General features: G+C 38.8%; 1 protein-coding gene across 3 annotated transcripts in view; it reads left to right on the forward strand.

Moving 5' to 3' along the window:
• Gcfc2 (GC-rich sequence DNA-binding factor 2) overlaps nucleotides 1-22,343 on the forward strand; it is a 43,352-nt gene extending 21,009 nt beyond the window's left edge. For 2 of the 3 annotated variants that reach the window (XM_008841580.3, XM_029567599.1), the window contains exons 8-17: nucleotides 545-626; nucleotides 1,094-1,206; nucleotides 3,134-3,333; nucleotides 5,833-5,983; nucleotides 7,699-7,820; nucleotides 10,552-10,628; nucleotides 13,547-13,613; nucleotides 16,475-16,621; nucleotides 19,984-20,108; nucleotides 21,528-22,343. In XM_008841580.3, the coding sequence (XP_008839802.1) occupies nucleotides 545-626; nucleotides 1,094-1,206; nucleotides 3,134-3,333; nucleotides 5,833-5,983; nucleotides 7,699-7,820; nucleotides 10,552-10,628; nucleotides 13,547-13,613; nucleotides 16,475-16,621; nucleotides 19,984-20,108; nucleotides 21,528-21,657 (1,214 nt within the window). In that variant the 3' untranslated portion in view covers nucleotides 21,658-22,343. Of the gene's footprint in view, nucleotides 1-544; nucleotides 627-1,093; nucleotides 1,207-3,133; nucleotides 3,334-5,832; nucleotides 5,984-7,698; nucleotides 7,821-10,551; nucleotides 10,629-13,546; nucleotides 13,614-16,474; nucleotides 16,622-19,983; nucleotides 20,109-21,527 lie in introns of those variants that run through there. The other variant, XM_029567600.1, reaches the window with a different exon arrangement.
• Nucleotides 22,344-22,349: the final 6 nt, after the last annotated feature.

Below are 22,349 nucleotides of genomic sequence, written 5' to 3' on the forward strand. Positions count from 1 at the left end.
TAGCAGGCTTCAGCAGAGAGTCATCTGTAAGGTCTCATTTTGTAAGATATGGAGTTCTCAGTGACATCTTTCCTTGATTAAAGTGATTTTGGGAAATGAGATCCTAAATCAATGATGGAGAGGTAAAGTAACTTTCAAGGTCACTACATTTGGTCAGTTGTAAACTATGGTATATAATGAAGTGGACCACAATATAAATAAGGTATTAGCAGCATAATTATTTCTGGTGTTTGACTATGGGGGGAGACTGGCAAAAATTGCTAATAAAAAAGTGAGAGAAAAGAAACCTGCCAGTAGAATTTGTTACTGTTCTCAAGTGACAACCTGCACACACCAGCAAGGTTTATGTTTTTAGCTTAGCGAGGTTGATGACTATTAATCCTATGATAAGTAATTAACATTTAAATCCCATTGCATAAGGAAATATACTGTTTAGAGCACATATATGTTTTTTACACACATACACTTCGTGATATTACCTGTATTTTCAGTGATTCACTGTTTTGAGGATCTGCAGTACAAAGCTAATTTTGTGTGTTAACAGACAAAACTGAGACATCAGCAAAGGGAAGCTTGGCTGTAGATGAAAAAAATCAACGGATTTTAGAAGAGATTGAATCTCGAAGGTATCTATATAATGTGAAGACTTAAAGCAACATTGAGCAAGTACTTTACTTACCAGTATAATTAACTAAATGAGATAATCAACCCTACTCTGACATGCTAATTTGTGAGAACAATGTAAAACCAGAGCTGAGTTCAGCTGACCTCACTGCTTTATAGACAGACTTGGAGAGAATGGATAAGATGGTGTTTGTTAGGCTGGAAGTTGCTCTGAACTAGAAATTGCTCCTAATTATATTATTACCCTCTCTTCAAAAAGTGGTCAGTCCCTGGGAATGATCTAAATAGGAGCATCTTACAAGAAACCAAGGGAAAGCAACCACAGAAACCAAAAGTATTAACATGGAATTTTGTGCAATGTGGTGATGTGTTTGTCCCTTCATAAATAATAACAGGAGTTTTCTTTTTGTTTTAAAGTCTTTTCCGCAAACTCTATTTGCTTTTCATTGATTTTTGTCGCACAATGCAGGACACAGAGAAGACAGGCAAGGGCGCTTGCTGGCAACTGTGACCACCAGGAAGGGACATCAAGTGATGACGAACTGCCTTCCACAGAGATGACTGACTTCCAGAAATGCCAAGGTCAATTGCCAAGGTTCTAACCTGTATTGAAGTGTTGAGATAATGGGGATTGCTTTGTAGTAATTGCCTTTAGATACATATAACTTAAGAGAGTTGGGGAAATTCAAGAAAAATGGAAACATTTCCCCTTAACACTTTGCTACCTCTGGAAAAGGAACATTGTGAGTATTCTCTGGTCCTTTGTAGCCTTTCTTCTGTTACAAATGAGCATTTTGGTGTCTGTGTTACCATTTTCAATGTAAAAGAATTTAGCAAAATCCCTTTATTATAATGAACTCACAAATAAAAACAATACACAGCTAGATTAAAATAGCCACACAAACACTTTGTACATCTCACTAAACTTCTGTACTGTTAGAATGGCCGTTCTGAAGCCATGGTGCTTCACTTAGAGTTTACACTTTCAAGGGTTTACACTTTCACTATCAGTGTATTTTATGCATTCATCTATAGGAAGGAGGGAGGGAGGGACTCATGACAGAGTTCAATGTAGAAAAACAATTAGCTTTGATTCTCCTTTACAACTCACGTGACCTTTTGTCTGCATTCTGGCCTTCCTCATCACCTGATAATACCCTTTCTTGGTTTCCTTTATAAAGTCTAAATGTTATACTGTACCCACACTTACAACTATACACACACACACACACACACACACACACGTATACATTATAGGCTAGGATCACATATGAGATTTTTTTTTTCTGAGTTTGGGTGACTTAATATTCTAAGTCCATCCATTTTCCTTCAAATTTTGTGATTTCATTTTTCTTTAGAGATGAATGATTTTATATCTATTTTATATATGTAGCAGATTTTCATTATCCTTTCATCTGTTGGTAGGCATCTAGGTGGTTTCAATTTCCTTACTATAATAGAGCAGTGATAAACATGAATGTGCAAATATCACTATGGTAGGGTATGGTTCTTTGAGTATGTGCCCAGGAATGGAATAGCTGACTCATATCGTAGCTCTATTTTTAACTTTTTGAGGAGCCTCCATACTGATTTCCATAATGGCTATATTAATTTACACTCCTACCAACAGTGAATAAGAGTTCCTCTTTCCCTACATCCTCTCCAACATTTGTTGAGAGATTCCTTGATAATAGCCTCTTGACTGAGGTGGAGTAGTATTGAAAAGGAGTTTTAATTTGCATTTCCCTGATGTGTTGAATACTTTCCAGAATAGTTACTGACAATTTGTGTTTCTTTTGAAAGCTGTTCATTAGCTATCTGTTGATTAGCAGTTTTATTTTCTTGGTATTTAATAGTTTAGCTGGTAAAGATTTTCTCCCATTCTGTGATCTGTCGATAGGTGAAACTATTTTTTTTCCGGGGAGCGGGGGGTCTTTTTGAGACACGGTTTCCCAGTAGCCACATCTGGTCTGAAACTCAAAATGTAGACCAAGCTGACCTTGATCTCACAAAAATCCACCTGCCCCTGCCTCCCAAGTGAGTGCTGGGATCAAAGGCCTGTGCCATCACTCCTAGCATGGTAAAACCACTTTTGGTGTTCTGAAAGGTATTCTATAAAGTTAGAACGTTCTGGACTTTGTGGTTATAGATGAGATGGAAGAGACCTTTAGTCTGTATGACAACAGAGAAATTTCTTGTCCTCCCAAATCCAGTATTGTTTGTTGGTTACCTATAAATATGTTACACCTGCTTTATAGGGAAGATGGTTACATTGATAAAATGATGTATGATATTTTGGTGTATAAGCAGGGACTTAATGTATGGTAGGCTTAATCGTGCCAGTATTTTCACCTTTGTTACTAAACCAACTTTTTAAACAATAAAAATGAATATATATGTAAATACCAAGATAGTGTCAAACTCAGTTGATTAAATAGGAACACATGACTGTGCTTATAAGAAGGCAGATTTAACATGCATAGCATAAAGAGACTTATTTTATTTGCAGGTGACATTTTTCAAGATTGTAAGAAAATTTTTGAAGATGTGCATGATGATTTTTGTAACATCCAGAATATTTTATTAAAATTTCAGCAGTGGCGGGAAAAGTTTCCTGAGTCCTACCATGAAGCTTTCATTGGTTTCTGCTTACCAAAGCTTTTAAGTCCCCTGATACGAGTTCAGTTGCTTGACTGGAATCCTCTTAAGGTATTTATGCTCACCATGTGACTGTTCTGGTTGTATTAGTTACTTAGACTGCCTTGCTATCGTGCTAGCTATAAAATATCTGACACTTGGCTGATGGGATAAAGGGCTTAGTGGGTAAAGGCATTGTCACCAAGGCTAATGACGACTTGAGTTTGGACCCTGCAGCCCATACAATAGAAGGAGAGAACTGACTGCTGAAAATTATCCTTAGGCCTATACCACACACACACACACACACACACACACACACACGAATGAATGAATGAATGAATGAATGAATGAAAGAAATAGAGATTTTTTTTTTTAAATCAAATTTTTCTTTTTTGCATTGTGGGGATTAAACCCGGGGTCTAGCTAAACAAGTACCCTACTACTGAGCTACATCTCTAATCTTTTGCCTTGATTTTTAAGTCATAGCGAGACTGAACATCAGAAATGCAAGCACATTCTTTTTATAGATTTTTAAAATTTTTATGTGTATGAGTGTTTTACTTGTATGTATGTAAGTATATACATGTGTGCCTAGTGCCTATGGAGGAAAGGACAGCAGTGGATGCCCTAGAACTGGAGTTAGTTAGCTGCCATGTAGGTATTGGGAACTTAACCTGGGTCCCCTGCAAGAGGAGCCAGTGCTCTTAATCACTGAAACAACTCTCCAATCCTGAAAGCACACTTTTAATACTTCTTCTGTATTGTTTAAAGTCTTCCCCAGAATTATAAAGTAGTATTAAGTTTGGGAAAGTTATATAAAAACCTGTTCCAAGGATTGTGGAATTGGAAATGACAAACTGGGAAGAGCTGGTCAGCGAAGCACATTGAGGAGAGGGGAATGTTAGCAAGGCCTTGAAGGGTGTGTGAGACTTCATCAGGAGTTGAGAGGAAGGGACAGCTACTTCAGAAAAATGAGGGAGAGATGCATCTCTAATCAAGAGATGACATGACATTCAAGTCCTGGATTGAGAGGTGAGAACTTATTTTGGAAAGTAATAGGAATTTTGACATATGGAAAGTAATGTGGCTTTTAAAAATGTTTTATATTACATTTATGTGTTTATGTGTATGGGAGTGGTGGTGACACATACCACAGCATTTGTCTAGAGGTTAAGGAGAGTGTGGGAGATGGTTCTCTCCATCAAGTCTTCTCTAGAGATCAAACTCAGGTCACTAGGCTTAGCAGGAAGTGCCTTTATCTGCTAAGCCATCTCACTGGACTGATAGTAATGTTTTAGGAAGCCCCTATTAGTAGGCTAACTTGGATGAAAGAGAAATAAAAGATAGATAACAGTTGATGTAATCCAAGTTCAGGGTGACAAATTCATCATATAGGCTGATTCTGGTAAAGGGAATGACTGATTTATAAGAGGTATCAGAGGCTGGAGAGTTGACTAAGTGGTTAAGAACATTAGCTAATCTTGCAGAGGACCGAGGTTCAATTCCCAGCACCCACATGGCAGCTAACAACCATCTGTAACATGACTCCAATTCCACGGGATCCAGCATCCTCTTCTGACCTCCTCATTGCATGACACAGGTGCACCTACCTATGTGCAGGCAATACACAATAATACAAAAATAATAAAATATTAGAAGACGTTATCATGAGGTAAAAATTAGTGAAACACAGAAAATAACTAATCCTTCACATGCAAATATTAGAGAATGGTCATTCTGTTAATGGGGAAGAAAAGGATTTGGAAGAAGTTTTACTTCTTGGGTAATGAGGTGATAAGGAGACACCCACATTATTTTGCCTTATGTACAGAAAGGAATGAAAAACTGAAGTTCTAGGAAGAAGCCAAACTGGGTAAGGATTTATAGTCAGTGATCAAGCTATGCTCTCAGTTTTCTTTGCTAACCATGCTTTCTTCCTTGGTCTTAATTATGAGTGCCTATGGGCTTCAGGCGCATGACCACATAGCCTTTCCAGTATAGGAGCAAAATAATTTCTAAGGCTGGTAAAGAGTTGGTTGGGCAGCAACCTGGGGATTAACCATTTAAGCTGAATTGGGAACTCTTGATAAGCAGAGATCATTTTATTCATCCATTCAAGTAATTAGCCATCTGTTATTTGTTGGTTGGCTAATAAGCTAAACCACATGCATGTTAACACATTTATTCTTAAGGTAATTGAAAAGACTGAAGTAAATTCTGCTTGAGGTAGATGAATTTTCATCAGCAAATTTTATGGATAGTTCAAGTACCTAACTGATACAGTATTTTACTTGACCAGAGTTCTTGCCATTCTTAGGCTCTGAAAGTCCTGGCACACAGTAGGCCTTTGTTGCATTTTTGTTGTATGGCTGAACACATGAAGCATAGTTTGAGCTACACTGCCTTAATCATGTCATCCTGCCGCACTTTGGTGGCTCAGTACTACATACATAGTGCTAAAATATACAGTTATGTTCCTTGATCCTTAGAAAAGTTCTGAGAATTAGAAAGAGATTAACTTTTAAAATACCTGTGCTTAAGAATATAAAACATAATCTCATCTTACAGTTGGATTCCATAGGTCTAGAACAGATGCCCTGGTTCACATCCATAACAGAATTTATGGATAGCAGCATGGAAGATACGACAAAGGATGATAATTCTGATAAAAAAATCTTGTCTACTGTAATCAACAAAACAGTTGTTCCTCGACTTACAGGTATTGCCTTGAAATCTTGCTCACATCACTCCTTGACAAGTATGAGATTATCAGTACTCTGAGCAACTGTAAGCTCAGAGTATTGATGCCTTTGCTTCAGTCTTTAAAGTCGGAAGATTTCTTTTACCTAAACCAGTATTTCATAAGAATCTTTTTACCATGTCCCAGAGAATACAATTTGAATTAGATTGAATTTTGAAGTTTTTATTTTTTCATTTATGTATTCTTTTGAAAAATCCAAATTCTTCTGATTGAACAGTCTCATAAATTGGGAGCATTATAAGAAACTAGCACTGCCCGAGCTCCTCTAGTGGTTCAGTTCTCTGTTTGAAAAATAGCACTACCAGCATTTGCCGAGGGACCCATTGTGGAGCAAGAAAAAAGAGATAATTAGGAGTGGCTCTATGATTTTTGGCTTAGACAACCCAAAGGACAGAGTTGCCTTTCCTGAAGTGGAACGAGAGGGTGGTGGGACAGAAGCTCAGGTGGGGCATGTTGAGTTGTCACTTAAGTACACATGTCAGGTGTGTTGTTGAGTATATGAGTCAAAGGAGTGGTTTGGCAGGTAGTATACATTTATCAGCGTGTTGGTGGCATTTTGTGCCATAAAGGGACTTTAAATACTAGGATGTGAATGCAAGTAGGAGGGAGAGGAATGATCTGAGTCCTAGGGTCCTTTTAGCATTTGAAAGTCACAGAAGTGACAAGCAAAGACCAGAGAGGAAACCAGGAGGGTGATGTCCCAGAGGTGAGTAAAGAAAGTATTTCCAGGAAGAACAATGAGGTATGGTTGCAGTTGTTGACAGTAAACCACTTGAGGATTAGAATCAGCCATTGGAGTTGGCTATGTGAATGTCCTGTGTGATTTGAGAAACCATGGTGAATGATAAGGCCTAATGGACAGGATTCCAAGAACAAATGGGCAGAGAAAATAGAAAGTGGACATAGACAATATTTTGAGGAATTTCCATTTTTAAAAGGACAAGAACAATGGACAGTAATATAAGTGGTAATAAGGGTGATTGCTAGGGCTGGGGAGATGGACTAGTGCTAACATCACTCACCCACAATTATGAGGACCAAAGCTCAGATCCCCAGAACTCACATAAAAGCTTGGAGAGGGAGGGGGCATGGCTATACAGCCTGCCTGTAATTTCAGTGCTCTGAAAGTAGAGACAGGCTCCCCGGAGCAAGATGGCTAACCAGACTAAACATTGCTAGCCAGACTAGCCATTGTCAACCTTGGACTTCTGCACACATGCACACACACCCATACACACTTGCACACAAATGTGCCCTTACATACATGAAGGAAGAGAGGAAGTGGAGAGATCTATCAACTGAAAGTGAGAATGAGAAGAGGGAGAAGATAGAATCATCTGACAAGGGAAAGTGAGCTGACCAGGAAAAGAAAATTTTAGAGAATTGGTTGCTGGCTAGCGTGAGGAATCACTTGGGTTTTGTGGGGATCATTTTGTTGTGATTTTATTTTAAAGCCACATTTTAGCAGCAGGTTAGTGACAAGGTGAATTTAACTAGGTTTGTAGACTAGCCTGACAGGTTCAGCAAAATCCAAGAAGACAAAGAAATTGAAGGTGTGTGCAGGTAGTGGTCATGATTGGTCATGGATTTTAACCTCAGTAAAGAGTGGACTAGGTTGTGTTACAAGTAGCAGAACAATCTTGTAACTACTGTACTACTGAAATGTCTTTCAGATTTTGTAGAATTTATTTGGGACCCCTTGTCAACCTCACAGACAACAAGCTTAACAACGCACTGCAGAGTGGTTCTGGAAGAACATTCTACTTCTGAAAATGAAGTTAGTAAAAGCAAACAGGTAACAATTTCTGGGGAGTAGGGTGTGTGACTCCATGGTAGAATACTTGCCTATCTTGCATGACACCCTGGGTTCAATCCCCAATACCACAAAAAATTAATATATAAAATAATTTGTATATGCTCAGATAGTATTGTATGGATTTGTTACCCCGAAAACTATCTTTCTTCTTAAACCAGAATTCAAAATGTTTAAAAGACAGGTAAAATAGAGTTGCGTTTTTGTTTTTAATGTTATAACTTTGATACAGGACTCAAAGTATGTGTTACAGATAAGTGGAAAGAGAAATAAAACTCATTTAGTTTAGTATGCTTTTTATGGAAAAATATATTTGCTTAACTGCATTTATCAACAATATGTTTGGTATAATGTATGTGACGGCTTAATTTGTGTTAACACAGCATCTTGCACTTTAAAAATAGATGTTATTCTATATAGTATGCTAATTTCATTTTTCAAGCATGGATTCTTTCTAAGAATGAGAATAGTATTCATAGAAATATTGCTAATACATGAAAAATTTTTAACCTTCCATCATCTCTTCCTCCTGGTGGTAGTGTATTTGAGACTGAAACCACCGTAGGATATTTTCACTCAGTCTTTCCAGTTATCTCAATGGATATGCATATATTCTCTTTCTTTGACTTAGCATATCATTGCATATTTATAGTGTTAGGTTACTATAGTCTCAGAAACATTAGCTAATATTTCCATTTAGTGGATGGGTATAATATGATGTCTTTAAGTTGAATTACTGAATTGAGTATTTTAGTTATTTATAATTGTTGATAATGCAAACAAAATGAGTTATCCAAAGTGAATTTACTGTGTCAAAGGAGATAGAAAATCCAACAAAGTACCCACCCCTAGGTCAAGTAGAAGGCTTGTAGAAATCAGTAAGAAAAAGGCAGATCCTGATTTTAAAAAACCAGACAATCAGCTTATGGAGGTGCTTTACCAAACCACAGAAGAGGATGTAAGAAGATGCCAGTGTCTCATGACTCTACAGGAAAAAGATGAAGAGATTCATACTACATTCCCCAGATTTGAAAATAATTTAAAAACAAAACAAGAAAAACAAAGTTTAGTAAAGGATTTAAGAAAACAGGTCTCAATATGTAGCCCTGACTGACCTAGAACTTTCTATGTTGATGAGGCTGACCTGGAACTTACAGAGATCCACCTACATCTGCCTCCACTGACTTGTGCTTCCGGAGTTCTGGGATTAAAGGTGTGCACCACCACACCTGTCAGAAAAGAGGATATCTTAAAAAAATATGTCTTTATTAATTATTTGAGAATTTCATGGATTGTATTTTGATCATGTGTACTCCCCAAGCTTCCCCTAACTCCTCCCCAGTCCATCTCCCTAACCCCACAAACTTCATGTAGTCCTGGATATGGAACCATCCACTGTCAACCTACCAAGAGCCACACCCTCAAAGGAAACTGATTGTTCTTTCCCCAGCACCCATCAGGTGTACATAGCTCCTCAGTTAGGGAGTTAGGGGTAGGGGCTGGTGAACACCTTCCTACTCCATGCTGAAAACAGGATTTCTTATACACAGCTAGTAGAAATATAAATGGGCTATCGCCATCTTTTTTTTCCTTTCTTATTGATTGGATTTGTTTTTTCATGATTTCATAAACGTATATAGTGCATCTTGTTTGCTCTTAGAGCCCCAATCCTCTCTTAACTCCTTCACACCTCTGTCATCTTCCACTCCACCCTACAGATCTCTTTCCCACGTTTACATCCTTTGGGTTTCTTTTCTGACCCACTTACTTTAATTAGGACTGTCTTTATGGCCATGGGTTTGGAACTGTCCACTGGAACATGGTGGGCTGACTGTTTAGTGCACAACTAAAGGCAATGATTGTCCCTCCCCCAGACTCCCATCAGTTGCCAGTAGTTCTGTAGGGAGGGTTAGGGACCCATGAGCCCCTCCCCAATCCAAGACAAACCCAGTCTTTTGCTGCGGGATTATGTTTGTAATGAATGGCTGTGTCAAGCCCTAAAGATGCATTTCACATTTCTTCTCCCTATCTTCTGCTCATAAAATTTTTCCACTCTCTTCTACCATGTGCCCTGAGCTTTATGTGGGTGGTATGAATGTCCTCTTAAGGGCTGAGCACTAGAACATCATTTATTTTAGGCATCCATGAGTCTCTGTGTTCATTGGTTTATAGAAATAAGCTTCTCTGATTAAGGATTAAGGATATCTCTGGGCATAAACATAGGTACTTTACTGCAGTTTGGTGCCATTTGGTACCATGTCATTTAGCGAAGCCACAGAAATGAGGTTCCCCTTAGGATCTATGATTGTTTTAGCCATGGGTTTTTGTCTGGGTTTGTAGTAGGAAACAGTTTCATCATTTTACACAAAATTGAATACAGGGTTATGAGCTATATTCCAGCTGTAATTCCGTTCTAATGTGTATTACCTATTAGAAATATATTCTTATACATACTAAAATACTTTTGTAAGGTCTTTTATAATACCATTCTGCATAGTGGACCCTAAACTGGAACTGAGTGTCTCGTGGGTAGTACATAAGCAACAGAATGCAGTACAACAGTAAAAATCTGACCTCAGTCATGTATAACTGATGAGTTTCTTAAAGCCAGTTGAAAATTACTATGGACCAGTTTCCACTGTTAAAATTATACTTTTGGTAAATATATTTCTGACTATGGCTTGTTAATACTTTTCAAAAATTTAAATAATAGGATTTACTTAAATCTGTTATTGGAAGAATGAAGAAGGCAATAGAAGATGATGTTTTTATTCCTCTATATCCAAAGCGGTAAGAGCTGCTATTTTTTATACTGTTTGAAATAGCATTTCTTTATAAGGGGAGAAGGATTTGAAACAGACGTGATGTAGTTCAGGTTGCCCTTTAACTCACTATATAGCTGAGGATAATCCTCACCCTTCTGTGCTCATGCCTTCCAAATGTTGAGATTTCAGGCATTCACCACGATGTCCAGCTTTGAAGTATCCTTTTCTATAATATAGATTTGCCTAAGAATACAATGCAGGGGTTGGAGAGATGACAATGGTTAAGTTCACTGGCTGCTCTTGCAGAGGACCCAGGTTCAGTCCCCAGCACCCACATGGTGGCTAATGACCATTCGTAACTCCAGTTCCAGGGGATCCAACACCTTCTTCTGGCCTCTGTGGGCATTGCAGCTCAGGTGCACTTAATTTCATGCAGGCAAAACACTCAAACACATAAAATAAGAAAATTTTTAAAAAGAATATAATACAAAAGAAACTATAGTAGTTTCCAAACATATACACATATTCTATTAAGATGCAAATTGAGACTTTAACAACACTTCTGTAATCTGCTGTATACCACATATCATTCTTGGTGTTTGGACATTGTTAGAATGTTTCAGGGTTTCTTGTTTTTCAGTGATTCCTAGGAACGTGAGGTGGTAGTATAGAGAAGCAAAGAACACAGATTCTTAGCCATCCCGTTTCTGGGTGTTTGACTTTAAGCCTTCACCTGCATCACTGTCATCTGTACATGAGGCCAAAATTTGTAGCTACCACAGAGGACATCAGCATGGTGAAGACAATGCCCCAACCATAGCGGTGCCATGTGCAGAGGAAGAGTAGCATAACCAGAAACAGTAGCTGTGAATGTGAATTCTGTGTTCATCTCATGAAACATAGAGGTCACCAAGAGGGTCTCCATTGCTAGTGATGATCTGCAAACGGTAGCTACCCAGTGAAACATATGGTGAAAGAGCTGTGTGGAAAGGAGTGACTCAGAGTTTTCTAATTCATTTTGAGTGAGGAAGGGGCATCTGCAAATAAGTATTATGTTCCTGTAAGTTGTTTTATACAATTTTAGATAAGAAAAGTGTAAGTGTGGTTTATACTTAAAATGATTGCTCCTTGGCATTGAGTTGAAGTGTATGTTTAAAATGAGGAACTTTTTTTTAGATTTTTTTTTTGGTCTTTTTCAGACAGGGTCACCCTGTAGTCCTAGCTGTCCTGGAACTCACTATATAGACCAGGCTGGTCTTGAACTCACCTGCCTCTGCCTCTCGAGTGCTGGGATTAAAGGCGTGAGCCACCACGCCTGGCTAATAAAGATTTATTTATGTGTATGTTTGCCTGAATTTATGTAAGTACATCATATGTGTGCCTGGTTCCTACAGAGGCCAAAAGAGGATGTTGGACCCTTTGGAATAGGAGTTACAAACAGTCATGAACCCCTATGTGGGTGCTGGGAACCAAACCCAGGTTCTCTGCAAGAGTAACCCAGGGCTCTTGACTGCTGAGCCATCTCTGCAGTCCCTAATATGAAAAGTTTTATTCACTCCTACCTTGACCTCTGTCTGCAAAGGTTTTGCCGTTGCTCTTTCCAGGTTGTCTTCTTACAAATAGAAGCAAAGATTTTATATCCTATAATCTTATTTTTCCCTCCTTCCTCAGCAAAGAAGTACATTATAAACTGTTGTGAGCAGTTTTGGATGCTTTTCACTTAGTACATATTTGAGGTCATTCCTTGTCATCATAGAAGTTGTTTGCTTCATTCCTTTTTAAGTTGCATAATAGGCTGTCATGTAGATGTCCTGTAACTGGCATGTGAATTGCCAATAATGAGGTTGTAAACAATCCAGAAGATGTATCATTCTGTGTAAATGCAGACATCTCTATAAGAGGCACTTTTAGAAATGTGTTGTTGGGTGAGTATGGATACATTTCTGATTCTTAATAGATATCATCACAGCGCCCCCGTTTATTTTCCATTTATGGTATTTGGTTGCTTAATTTAAAAATCAGTAAACTCCTGGGTTCTTTTGGTTGTTTTTATTGGATTTTTGTGATTTTTATCTAATACAGTTAGATAAATACAGTTAGATAATACAGTTAGATCCCCTCCCCTGTCTGTATCTCCCCCAACAGCCCTCCACCCAATTTGTGTACTCCTTTATATATATTAATACAGCCTATAGAATTTGATTTGTATCCCTAAATGTCCTTCAGTGTGAGCCCACCAAGAGTCCTTTCCCTGTAAGATACTGTCTCTCCCCTCCTAGCAACCATCAATTTACAAAAGTTTCATAGGTTGGGTTGGGATTTCTTACCCAACCAGAAATTTATCTGGTTTGAGCTTGCATAGGACTTGCGCACACTGTCACTATTGCTGTGAGTTGACATGAGTACTGACCAGTTGTTCTGAAGATTGATTTCCTTGTGGTCATCCACCCCTCTTTGGCTCTTAAAATCTTTCTGCCTCCTCTTCCACAACGGTCCCTGAGCCTTGGGAGGCAGAAGTTTCAAGTAAGTCTTCTATTCAGAGAAAAGCCTCTGCAGCCTCTTGTTCTCTACACATTGGCCAATTGTGGTTTTCTTTGTTAATCACCTGCTGCATAAGGAAACTTCTCTGGTGAGAGTTGAGAGATGCATTCGTCCTGCGTGTCGAGGTTGCACTGAAGATGTGTCACTTAGGATTAAGCATCTCATAGACATTTTCTGTATTTGACTAGTTCTGGAACTCTGTAAGTCTCTAAATGTTGCAAAAAGAAGCTTTCTTTGATGAGGGGTAAAAGGTACACTTGTCTGTATATATGAGGATGCATATTTAGAATAAAGTAATTTTTAAAGTCTGATTCTGAAAGAATAATAGTCCTTTGCATTTTCTCCTTTCTCTGTCTCCCTTCCCACTTCTCTACTCCCCCCTCCCCTTGTCTTTCAAATTAGGTGTGTAGAAGAAAAAACATCACCACATTCGAAGTTCCAAGAAAGACAGTTCTGGGCAGCTCTAAAGGTAAGCAGAAAACTGATAATAAATATATTGAATATGTATGTATATATTTTAATATTTGCAGCCATGCAATATGTGTCAAACTATTCCACTCTGCCACTATAGTCCGGAAACAGTAATAGTTGATAGAGATGACATGTAAATAAATAAACATGCTTGTATTTCAATTAAGTGTGGCTTATCAACACAGAAATTTGAATGTCATATAATTTTCATGTTAAAAATATTATGATTTGGAGGCTGGAGAGATGGCTCAGCAGTTAAGAGCACACATTCGTCTGGCAGAGGACCCAAGTTCAGTTCCCAGCACTCATGTTGGGTAGCTTACAGTTGCCTATAACTCCAATTGCAGGGGATCCAATGCCCTCTTTTGGACTCCATGAGCACCCGCACATACATGTGCACATGCTCATACCCTCCCCCATATACACATAACTAAAAAAGTAAGAAAAAAAAAGTTTTTTTAATTCTGATTTGGGGAGCTTTTTTGTTTTGTTTGTGGGTGTTTTTTATTTGTCTTTTTGTTTGAGACAGGGCCTTACTTGTGTAACTCTGGTTGGCCTAGAACTGGTCATGTAGACCAGACTGCCTTGAACTTAGAGATCTGCCTTCCAAGTTCTGGGATTAAAGACATGTGCCACCATGCCTGGTCTTATTTTATTGAATACTATTATATCCCTTAACTCTCTTCCTTGTACAACAGTGTGATGCACACAGAAGGCTATAACTGGTTAAGGTTTAGAGAGTAAGAGACTGCAGAGTGAGTGTCTCTGGATAGGACTTCTGTATTAAACCTCACACACCCACAGCTGAGGGACCATTGCACAAGAGGGGACAGAAAGATTGTAAGAGCCAGAGTTGGTGCATGAACATAAGGAAACAGACTTTTAGGCCACTGTTCATATGAACCTGCAGCAATGCTGACAGCATGCACAAGACCCATGCTAACGCAGACAAAAACCCAGCATGGAGCAGGGGAAATGGGCAGCAGGCCCCAACCCTAGCCAAGGAACTGTTAACAAATGATTACTGTGGGGTGAGGGAGAGTAAATCTTTAAGGGAGTGACTCTAGATAGACTGACTAGATCCCAGTGGATGAACTTGCATCAAGGGACACCTGGATAGAAATGCTATCTGGATTGAACTTAACATATGTGATACCTGAAATCTGGTGGGCGGGGGAGTCTAAATTTGATTAGGATGTTTTATGTGAAATGCACAAAAACTCAGTTAAAATACTGAAAATAAAAAAAAATTTAAAATAGCATTTAAAATATTTTTATTTGTATGAGTTTATTGCCTGCATGTATGTAAGTGCACCTGTGTTGTGCAATGCCCGTGGAGGTTGGAACAGATTGCACTGGAACTGCTATGCATGTAGGTGCTGGAAATTGAACTCAGATGTTCTGCAAGAGCAATCAGTTCTCTTAACCACTGAGCCAGTTGGCTCAAAAAATAGCATTTAAACTGTAAAATCAGTTTTTGTCTCCTGGGTTCTACCAAAGAGGCAGCAAGTTAAATTTAATCCCCAGGCCATAATTGGCCTCCCCTTGGTCTAAAGTTAAAACCATTGCTGAGTCAGTAGAGGTAGAGATGATAAAAGATGTTTAAGGCCAGGGCACATGGTGGTGGCACATGCCTGTAATCCCAGCACTTGGAAAGCAGAGGCAGGTGGATCTTTGAGATCCAGGCCAGCCTGGTCTAGATAGTGGGAAAAAAATGTTTAAGGTGAAAGGATCAAAAGGATTCCCCAAGTGATTAATTCCATGAACTGACCATAAGACTCAAAGGAACTCAGGATGAAGGTGAGTGTTAAATGCCATTAAAAAAAAATGACTGAAGATGTTCATTGGATTTAAGAATTGGGAGATAGATGACCTCAGTAAGCAATAATGGATGTATCTCATGGCTGAGCCAAGGAAAAAGCTTCCAGGACAGGCAGTGACACCATTGACCTGCCACGTGTTACATGTTAGCAACCCACATGTCTTACAGCGCTCACAATACTGGGAGAAGGTGGAAACAGCACAGAATTCACAGAAACATCTGGATTTAGCTCCTCTAAATACAAGCAGTATTTATTTTGTAGAATTTGTGTGCTCTCCGCAGACTTTTGAGTTCTTGATTTACATACTACAGCAGCAAAGTTCTCAGCATTGTCTGACTTCTCAAGGTCACACTTTGATAGAGCTTTATGAATCCTGGCGACCTGCAGTACTATACTTGGTGGCCCCAGGCCATGAGAGAGGAAATAGGATGAGATATTGATCTGGAGAGGGTCTAGTAGAGTTTTTGTGGGCATATTTGGGGTTGATTATCTTAGAAAATGGAAATAGGATATGTAGACACGTGGAGGTGAGATCTGGTATTTGTTCAGAGACGCTTTCTATTTCAGAGTGACAGATCCAACTAGTAGACACTGGGGAGTTGGACCAGTTCTTTGTTAGTAGTCACGTGTTTTGTCAACTTCACACAAACTAGAGACCCCTGGGAAGAAGGAACCATCAGCTGAGGAATTTTATCAGACTGGCCTGTGAACATACCTGTGGGCATTTTCTTGATTACTAATTGACGTAGGAGGGTCTACTCCACTGTGGGTCGTGCCATCCCTAAGTAGGTGGGCCTGGGCTGTATAAGAAAGGTAGCTGAGCAATCCAGTAAGCAACATTCCTCCCTGGTCTTCAGTTCCTGTCTTGAGGTCCTGCCTTGGTTTCCCCAATGATGAATTGTAACTTCTAAGCCAAATAAACCCTTTCCTCTCAAAATTAGTTTTGGCCAGTGTTTTACCACAGCTACAAAAAGCAAATTAGAGCAGGACATTACAGTTTCTTAGGAGCTGTAATCACTTCATACTTTTCTTTTAGCTCTTCCATAATACTCTTCTTTGGAATGGACTCCTTCCTGATGACACTTTGCAAGATCTGGGACTGGGGAAGCTGCTAAATCGCTATCTTATTATTGCTCTTACTAATGCCATCCCTGGACCAGATGCTATTCAAAAGTGCCACCAGGTAAGTTGTATAGGAACCAATTTTAATTTTATTATTTAAAATAAATTAGCTAGGGGCCAGAGAGATGGCTCGGCAGTTAAGAGCACTGACTGCTCTTGCAGAGGACCTGGGTTCGTTTCCCAGCACCCACATGGCGGCTAGTAACCGTCCATAACTCCGGTTCCAGGAGGATCCGACACCCTCTTCTGACCTCCACAGCACTGCACGACATGGGTGTACTCACATACATCCAGGCAATACACTCATACACATAAAATAATAAAATATTTAAAAAAAAATAAAACAGCTAATGCTCAGTGTGATAACCTACATCTCTAATTCCAGCACTAGAGAAGCTAGGCAGGAGAACTGCTGCAAGCTCCAGGCCAGCCTGGGCTACAAGGTGAGATTCTGCCTCAAAACAACAAAAAGGTTTAGCTACTAGGGCTGGAAAGATGGTTCAGTGTTTAAAAGTGCGTATTGGTTGCAGAGGAACTTGAGTTCAGTTCACAGCACCCTCATCAGGTGGCTCACAATCACCTGTAACTTCCAACTCCATGGGATCCAGTGCCTCTCTTCTAACCTCAGTGGATATCTGCACACGTATGCACATACCACACACATGCATATACATAATTAGAAATAAAAATCTTAAACTCTTAGCTATTAAAGTCTACTGTGTTGCAGAAAAATAATTAGAATTATGGTGATATGAATATACACATCAATTTAACAAAGCAGAAGCTATCTTTTTGTATTTAAAAATCAGTATTCTGATTTGAAACATTAGCAGTGGGGAAAAGTACTTAGTAAATGATGCCAGGAGCCAGGTGTAGTAGCATTTGCCTATAGTCTCAGTACTTGTGAGGCTGAAACAGGATGATTACGAATTCAAGACTAGCCTGGATTACACGGTAAGTAAGACCTTGTACTTGGAAAAAAAGAGGAGAAAGTCATTACTAAATGGCAGAAGAAATGAGAAACAGCATTACCTTTATCAAAATGATTTGACAAAATATAAAACGTCACTGAATAAAAAATCTTAAACCAAAAGATGTAGAGATTAACTGATCTTACCAGATGTGGGGAATGTGTCCATTGGGCTAACTGTTATCTCTTCATGATTGAAGTTTTGTATACTAAAAAGTTAGAGAAACTGGTTAGAAATTAAGAAATAAGTCCTAACACATAAGATTAAGATTTATATCAAAAAACAAATCTTTACAAACTAGTAAACCAAATGTTCATATTGAAAAGGGCTCCAAAATATGCAAATTAAATCACCACAAAAGCATATGTAAAGCAACCTACACATATGTGGGAAAGATTGGCAATATGAATAGGCAGAGACATGCAAATTCGTTCAACAAGATACTTGTGCTGATGTTATCCTAACCTGGCATCTCCAGACCTGGTGTAGCCGGGGACACTGCAGTCCCAGGACTGCAGAGGTTTTGTTCTTGGTGTGCAAGACAGTGGTTCTAGAGTGGTGGTCTGTGGTAGTACCAGTGGTCTGGTACTAGCCAATGGCTTTTGAGGATATTTCATTGTGATAGGTTCAAAACCTTTAAAGTTTGTAACCTTTGACTTCTGAGAATTTATCCTATGACAAAACTCAGAGTTGCACATACAGATTTTAAACACAAAGAATATTCGAGGGCTGGAGAGATGGTCAGTGGTTAAAAGCCCTGGCTGCTCTTGCAGAGGACCCGGGTTAGGTTCCCAGCACCTACATGGTGGCTAACAACTGTCTGTTAGGTTCCAGGGGGTCCAATACACTCTTCTGACCTCTGTGGGCATTGCACCATACAAGTGCACATATGCACATGCAGACAATACACTCATACACATAAAAATAATAAAATAATAAAAAATATTCTAGCATTATTTAATAGGAGATAGCCAAAAACTACCTAAATGTCCCCAAAATATCTTGATCTAACCATAACATCAAAGTCATGGTAGTGAATAGTTTTTTAGGAAACCTGGCATGGTGGTACACCTGTAATCCCATCACTGTCACAGTTTTCAAAGTAGAGAAGAGGAAGTGTGTTTTCACAACTCCATAGCATAGGTTTGAAAAGCAGGCCAACAAAATGTGACTTAAAGTCTTGGCCTCACATGAGCAAGCTTCCTGCTTACGTGCAAACTTCATGGACACTTGTAGTAACAAAACAGGAGCAAAGCAAAGACAAACGACAGTAAGCTTCAAGCCTTTGAAGACTGGTTTAAAACTGGGAAAGTTTGTTAAATGAACCTTATAGGACCTTCTGCATGTCTTGTGGGGATTATTTTGGTGGGGGGAGGTTCTCAATAATTTATAAAAGTATAATAAATCTTTTCCCCCAACCTTCATTTATTTTGTTTTGCTTCTTGTGGCACTACTGTTGACAGTCAGACCCAGGACCTTCCGTATTTTAAGCCCCAGCTCTACCAGTTACGCTCTCAGTAACGTCCCACTCCTGTTTGTGTTTTTCAAGTCAGGATCTGTCCATTTTGTCTCGGGTGGCTGGCCTTGAACTCAGAATCCAGTGCCTACCATCATACCTACGTCAAACCCTCTCCTGCCATTTTTTAAAACTGCTTTTAAGGATGACAATCAGATTTACTTCATAAAATGCTTTCTAGGACTCTATTGACCTGTTTTATAATATTGATACATGTTTGATGCATTTTAATTTTTCTCTGAATTTTCTTTGTGCAAATACTGTTCTGTCACCTATAGCATAACCTGGTGTCCAGGATTTCCTTTTTCCTCCCTTTTGCTCTAAGGAAGTTGTTTGTTTGCAACATTTTTCTGACTTTACCAGTTTTCTCCAAAATCACATATAACTTTTGGAGGGGGAGAATGTTCTTGTTTTGACTTTCCGAAAGAACAGTTGAGCGCTGGAGAGATGGCTGGGTGGTTAAGAGCACTGGCTGCTTTTGCAGAAGACCCAAGTTCAAATCTCAGTACCCCCGTGGTAGCTAACAACTGTAACTCCATTTCCAAGGTATCTGACACCCTCTTCTGTTCCCCGTGGGCATTGCATGACATGGGTACACTTACATACATACGTGCACTCATACACATAAAAATGAATTCAAAAATAGAGTAGTTGAGTGTGCTATATTGACTAGAAAGCAATGTAAACTGTTAGATCAAAACCATAATAAATTTTCTACATTCAGTATATTTAGACATCCAGTTGATACTTTGTCTCTAATATTTATGTAGATTGTAGAATCACAAGTACTGCGTAATGAGTATTCCGTCCTCAGCTTTTAGCAATGAAGAATGATTTTTTTTTTCCTTTTTAATGCTACCTTGTCTGTGACAAAGGAAAGGGGAATTTTTCAAAATTTTTTGTTGTCGTAAACCTGAGATATGTTTTGATCAACAGGTAGCAGCTTACCTACCAGAAAAATGGTTTGGAAATTCTGCTATGAGGACATCAATTCCCCAGCTAGAAAACTTCATTCAGTTTTTGTTGCAGTCTGCACGTGAATTATCGACAAGTGAATGCAGGTAATCCTTATTTTATTTTCACTTCCATAGCACAGTGTAAGAATTTTGTATGCTGTCAGTAATTTTGGAAAGATTTGCACTTTTACTATAATTTTTAAAAATCCCTGGGGTTAGGGTTGTGTAGCTCAGTTTTTGTAGCGTGCTTGGCTAGTATGCACAAGGCCGCCCCAGGTTCAACCCAAGTACCACATAAACCAAGCGTAGTGGCAGAAGGCTATAATATAATTCCATCAGTCTTGAAGACCCAAAGTTCAAGATTATCCTTAGCTATCTAGTGAGTTCAAGGCAAGCCTAGGATACATAAGGCCTTGTCTTTAAAAAAAAAAAAAAATCTGCCATACTGGAGAATTAGTGTTTGTTTCAGTGGTTACCCTCGAAATGGCTCTCTATATTTACATCTCATGCATATGTTTTTTTTTTATATGAATCTCTTCCAAAATAAGGGCTTCCAAAAAACTATACAGGAGCATTTAGGTTCAGATAGGGGAAGGGGTCTAAATATCAAAATATGTTGTATGAAATTCAGGAAAATTCAATGAAAATTCTTAAAATGTTTAGTATGAGGTTTTTGACTTACAGGTTTCTATTTTTTTAAGTATTTCATTTATTATTTTTATATGTATGAGTGTTATGCCTACATGTAGGTAAGTGCACCCGTGTCGTGCAATGCCTGCAGAGGATGGAATAGGCTGTCAGTCCCCTGGAACTGGAGTTACAGACAGTTGTTAGCTACCATGTGGGTGCTGAGATTCGAACCTGGGTCTTCTGCAAGAACAGTCAGCATTCTTAACCCCTGAGCCATCTCTCCAGCCCCTCTATTCTTTCTTTAGAATATTTTCCTTTTGTTCATTTGAGGCAAGGTCTCAAGTGTCTGAAGTTGTTCTTGAATTCACTATGTAGCCAAAGCTGTCCTTGAACTCCTGATCTTCTTGCCTCCACCTCCTGAATGCTAGCATTGCTGGAATAACACTACCACACCCAGGTCTGATATGCAGTTTGCTCCAGCATCAGCTCAACTTGTAACTGTCATCAGTATGCAAAGGGAGTTGTCTAGCCTTCCTTAACTGAAATGCCACTGCTTTTGGGAGGGGGCGGAGCATCAGCTCTGAATTTTACAGTTTTTGATACTGGCTTAAGGTCAAGCTTTTGCTTAGGGTACTGAGGGCTAGGTACTGAGGGGTAGGTCCACAGTCAATTCCTGAACCTTCCTTCACACTTGCATAGTACTTTATCTTCTCCCTCCCTTACTCCCTCCCCTTCCTTCCTTCTTCCCTTTCTTCCTTCCTTGCATCTTTTTATTTTTTTCTTTTGTGATGAAAACTAGGGCCCACTGTGTGCTTAATAAAAATTTGATCACCGAATACTGAAATACTCTATCTTTAAGGGAGTAGATAAATGCTTTTTGGTTTTGTTTTTCAGGAATGAAATCACTGAAATAATTCTTATCCTGGTGAAGATAAGAGCTTTGAATCAAGCCAAATCTTTCATAGAGGAGCATCACCTGGAGCATCTAAAGCCATTAATGCAGACTTTTGAACAAACACTATAGAGAGTACTTAAAGAGAGTTTATGTATTCGTATATAACGCTCAGTACCTTGCTTCTATACAGCTGGTATAGAAGCCTCTTCATTCCCTCTAATAGAGGAGAGGCTTTGCAGAAGAGCAGAGCTCTTGTCCTCCCTTCCTCTGTGCACCATTTTTTGCCATCATGAAAGACTGTCCTGAGTGCTGTGGTGTCAGAAGGGTTACATGCACCACAGCAGTGTGTTTCTCTGACTTTTCAGCTGCTTTTCCAATCTGAGATGCTGGAGAAGTTTGACACAGCTGCTTTGGCACAGGGAAGCATGCTAAAGTGTTACATCTGGAGCTACAAAACAGCTTCAGGTTCGGCTTTCTTTAAACTTAGTGTTTATGTTAATAAGGAAATCTTAATTAGAATTATTTACAGTTAAGGCATTTTATAACATTGTTTTTCAGAACTGATTTATTGGACCCACACAATATAATAATGCCAGTGAATTGCTACAGTGTAGATTATCATTTAATACATTGCAGATTTGGTAAATGAAAAGTTGTGATTATTTTGTTTACTGAAGGTATGTTGGATTGGGTCATTTGTAATTTTTTGAACTTTCCACTCATCTTTTTCTGAAGGTTTATAAGACTTTCATATTTAAAAATTCAGACTTTTTATCTTTCCTCTGTGGTAGGTAGTTTTTAAAGAAAACATTTTTAATTTT

The sequence above is a fragment of the Nannospalax galili genome, unplaced genomic scaffold (genome assembly GCF_000622305.1).
Source record: "Nannospalax galili isolate Female #2095 unplaced genomic scaffold, S.galili_v1.0 scaffold61, whole genome shotgun sequence".
Taxonomy (NCBI): Eukaryota; Metazoa; Chordata; class Mammalia; order Rodentia; family Spalacidae; genus Nannospalax; species Nannospalax galili.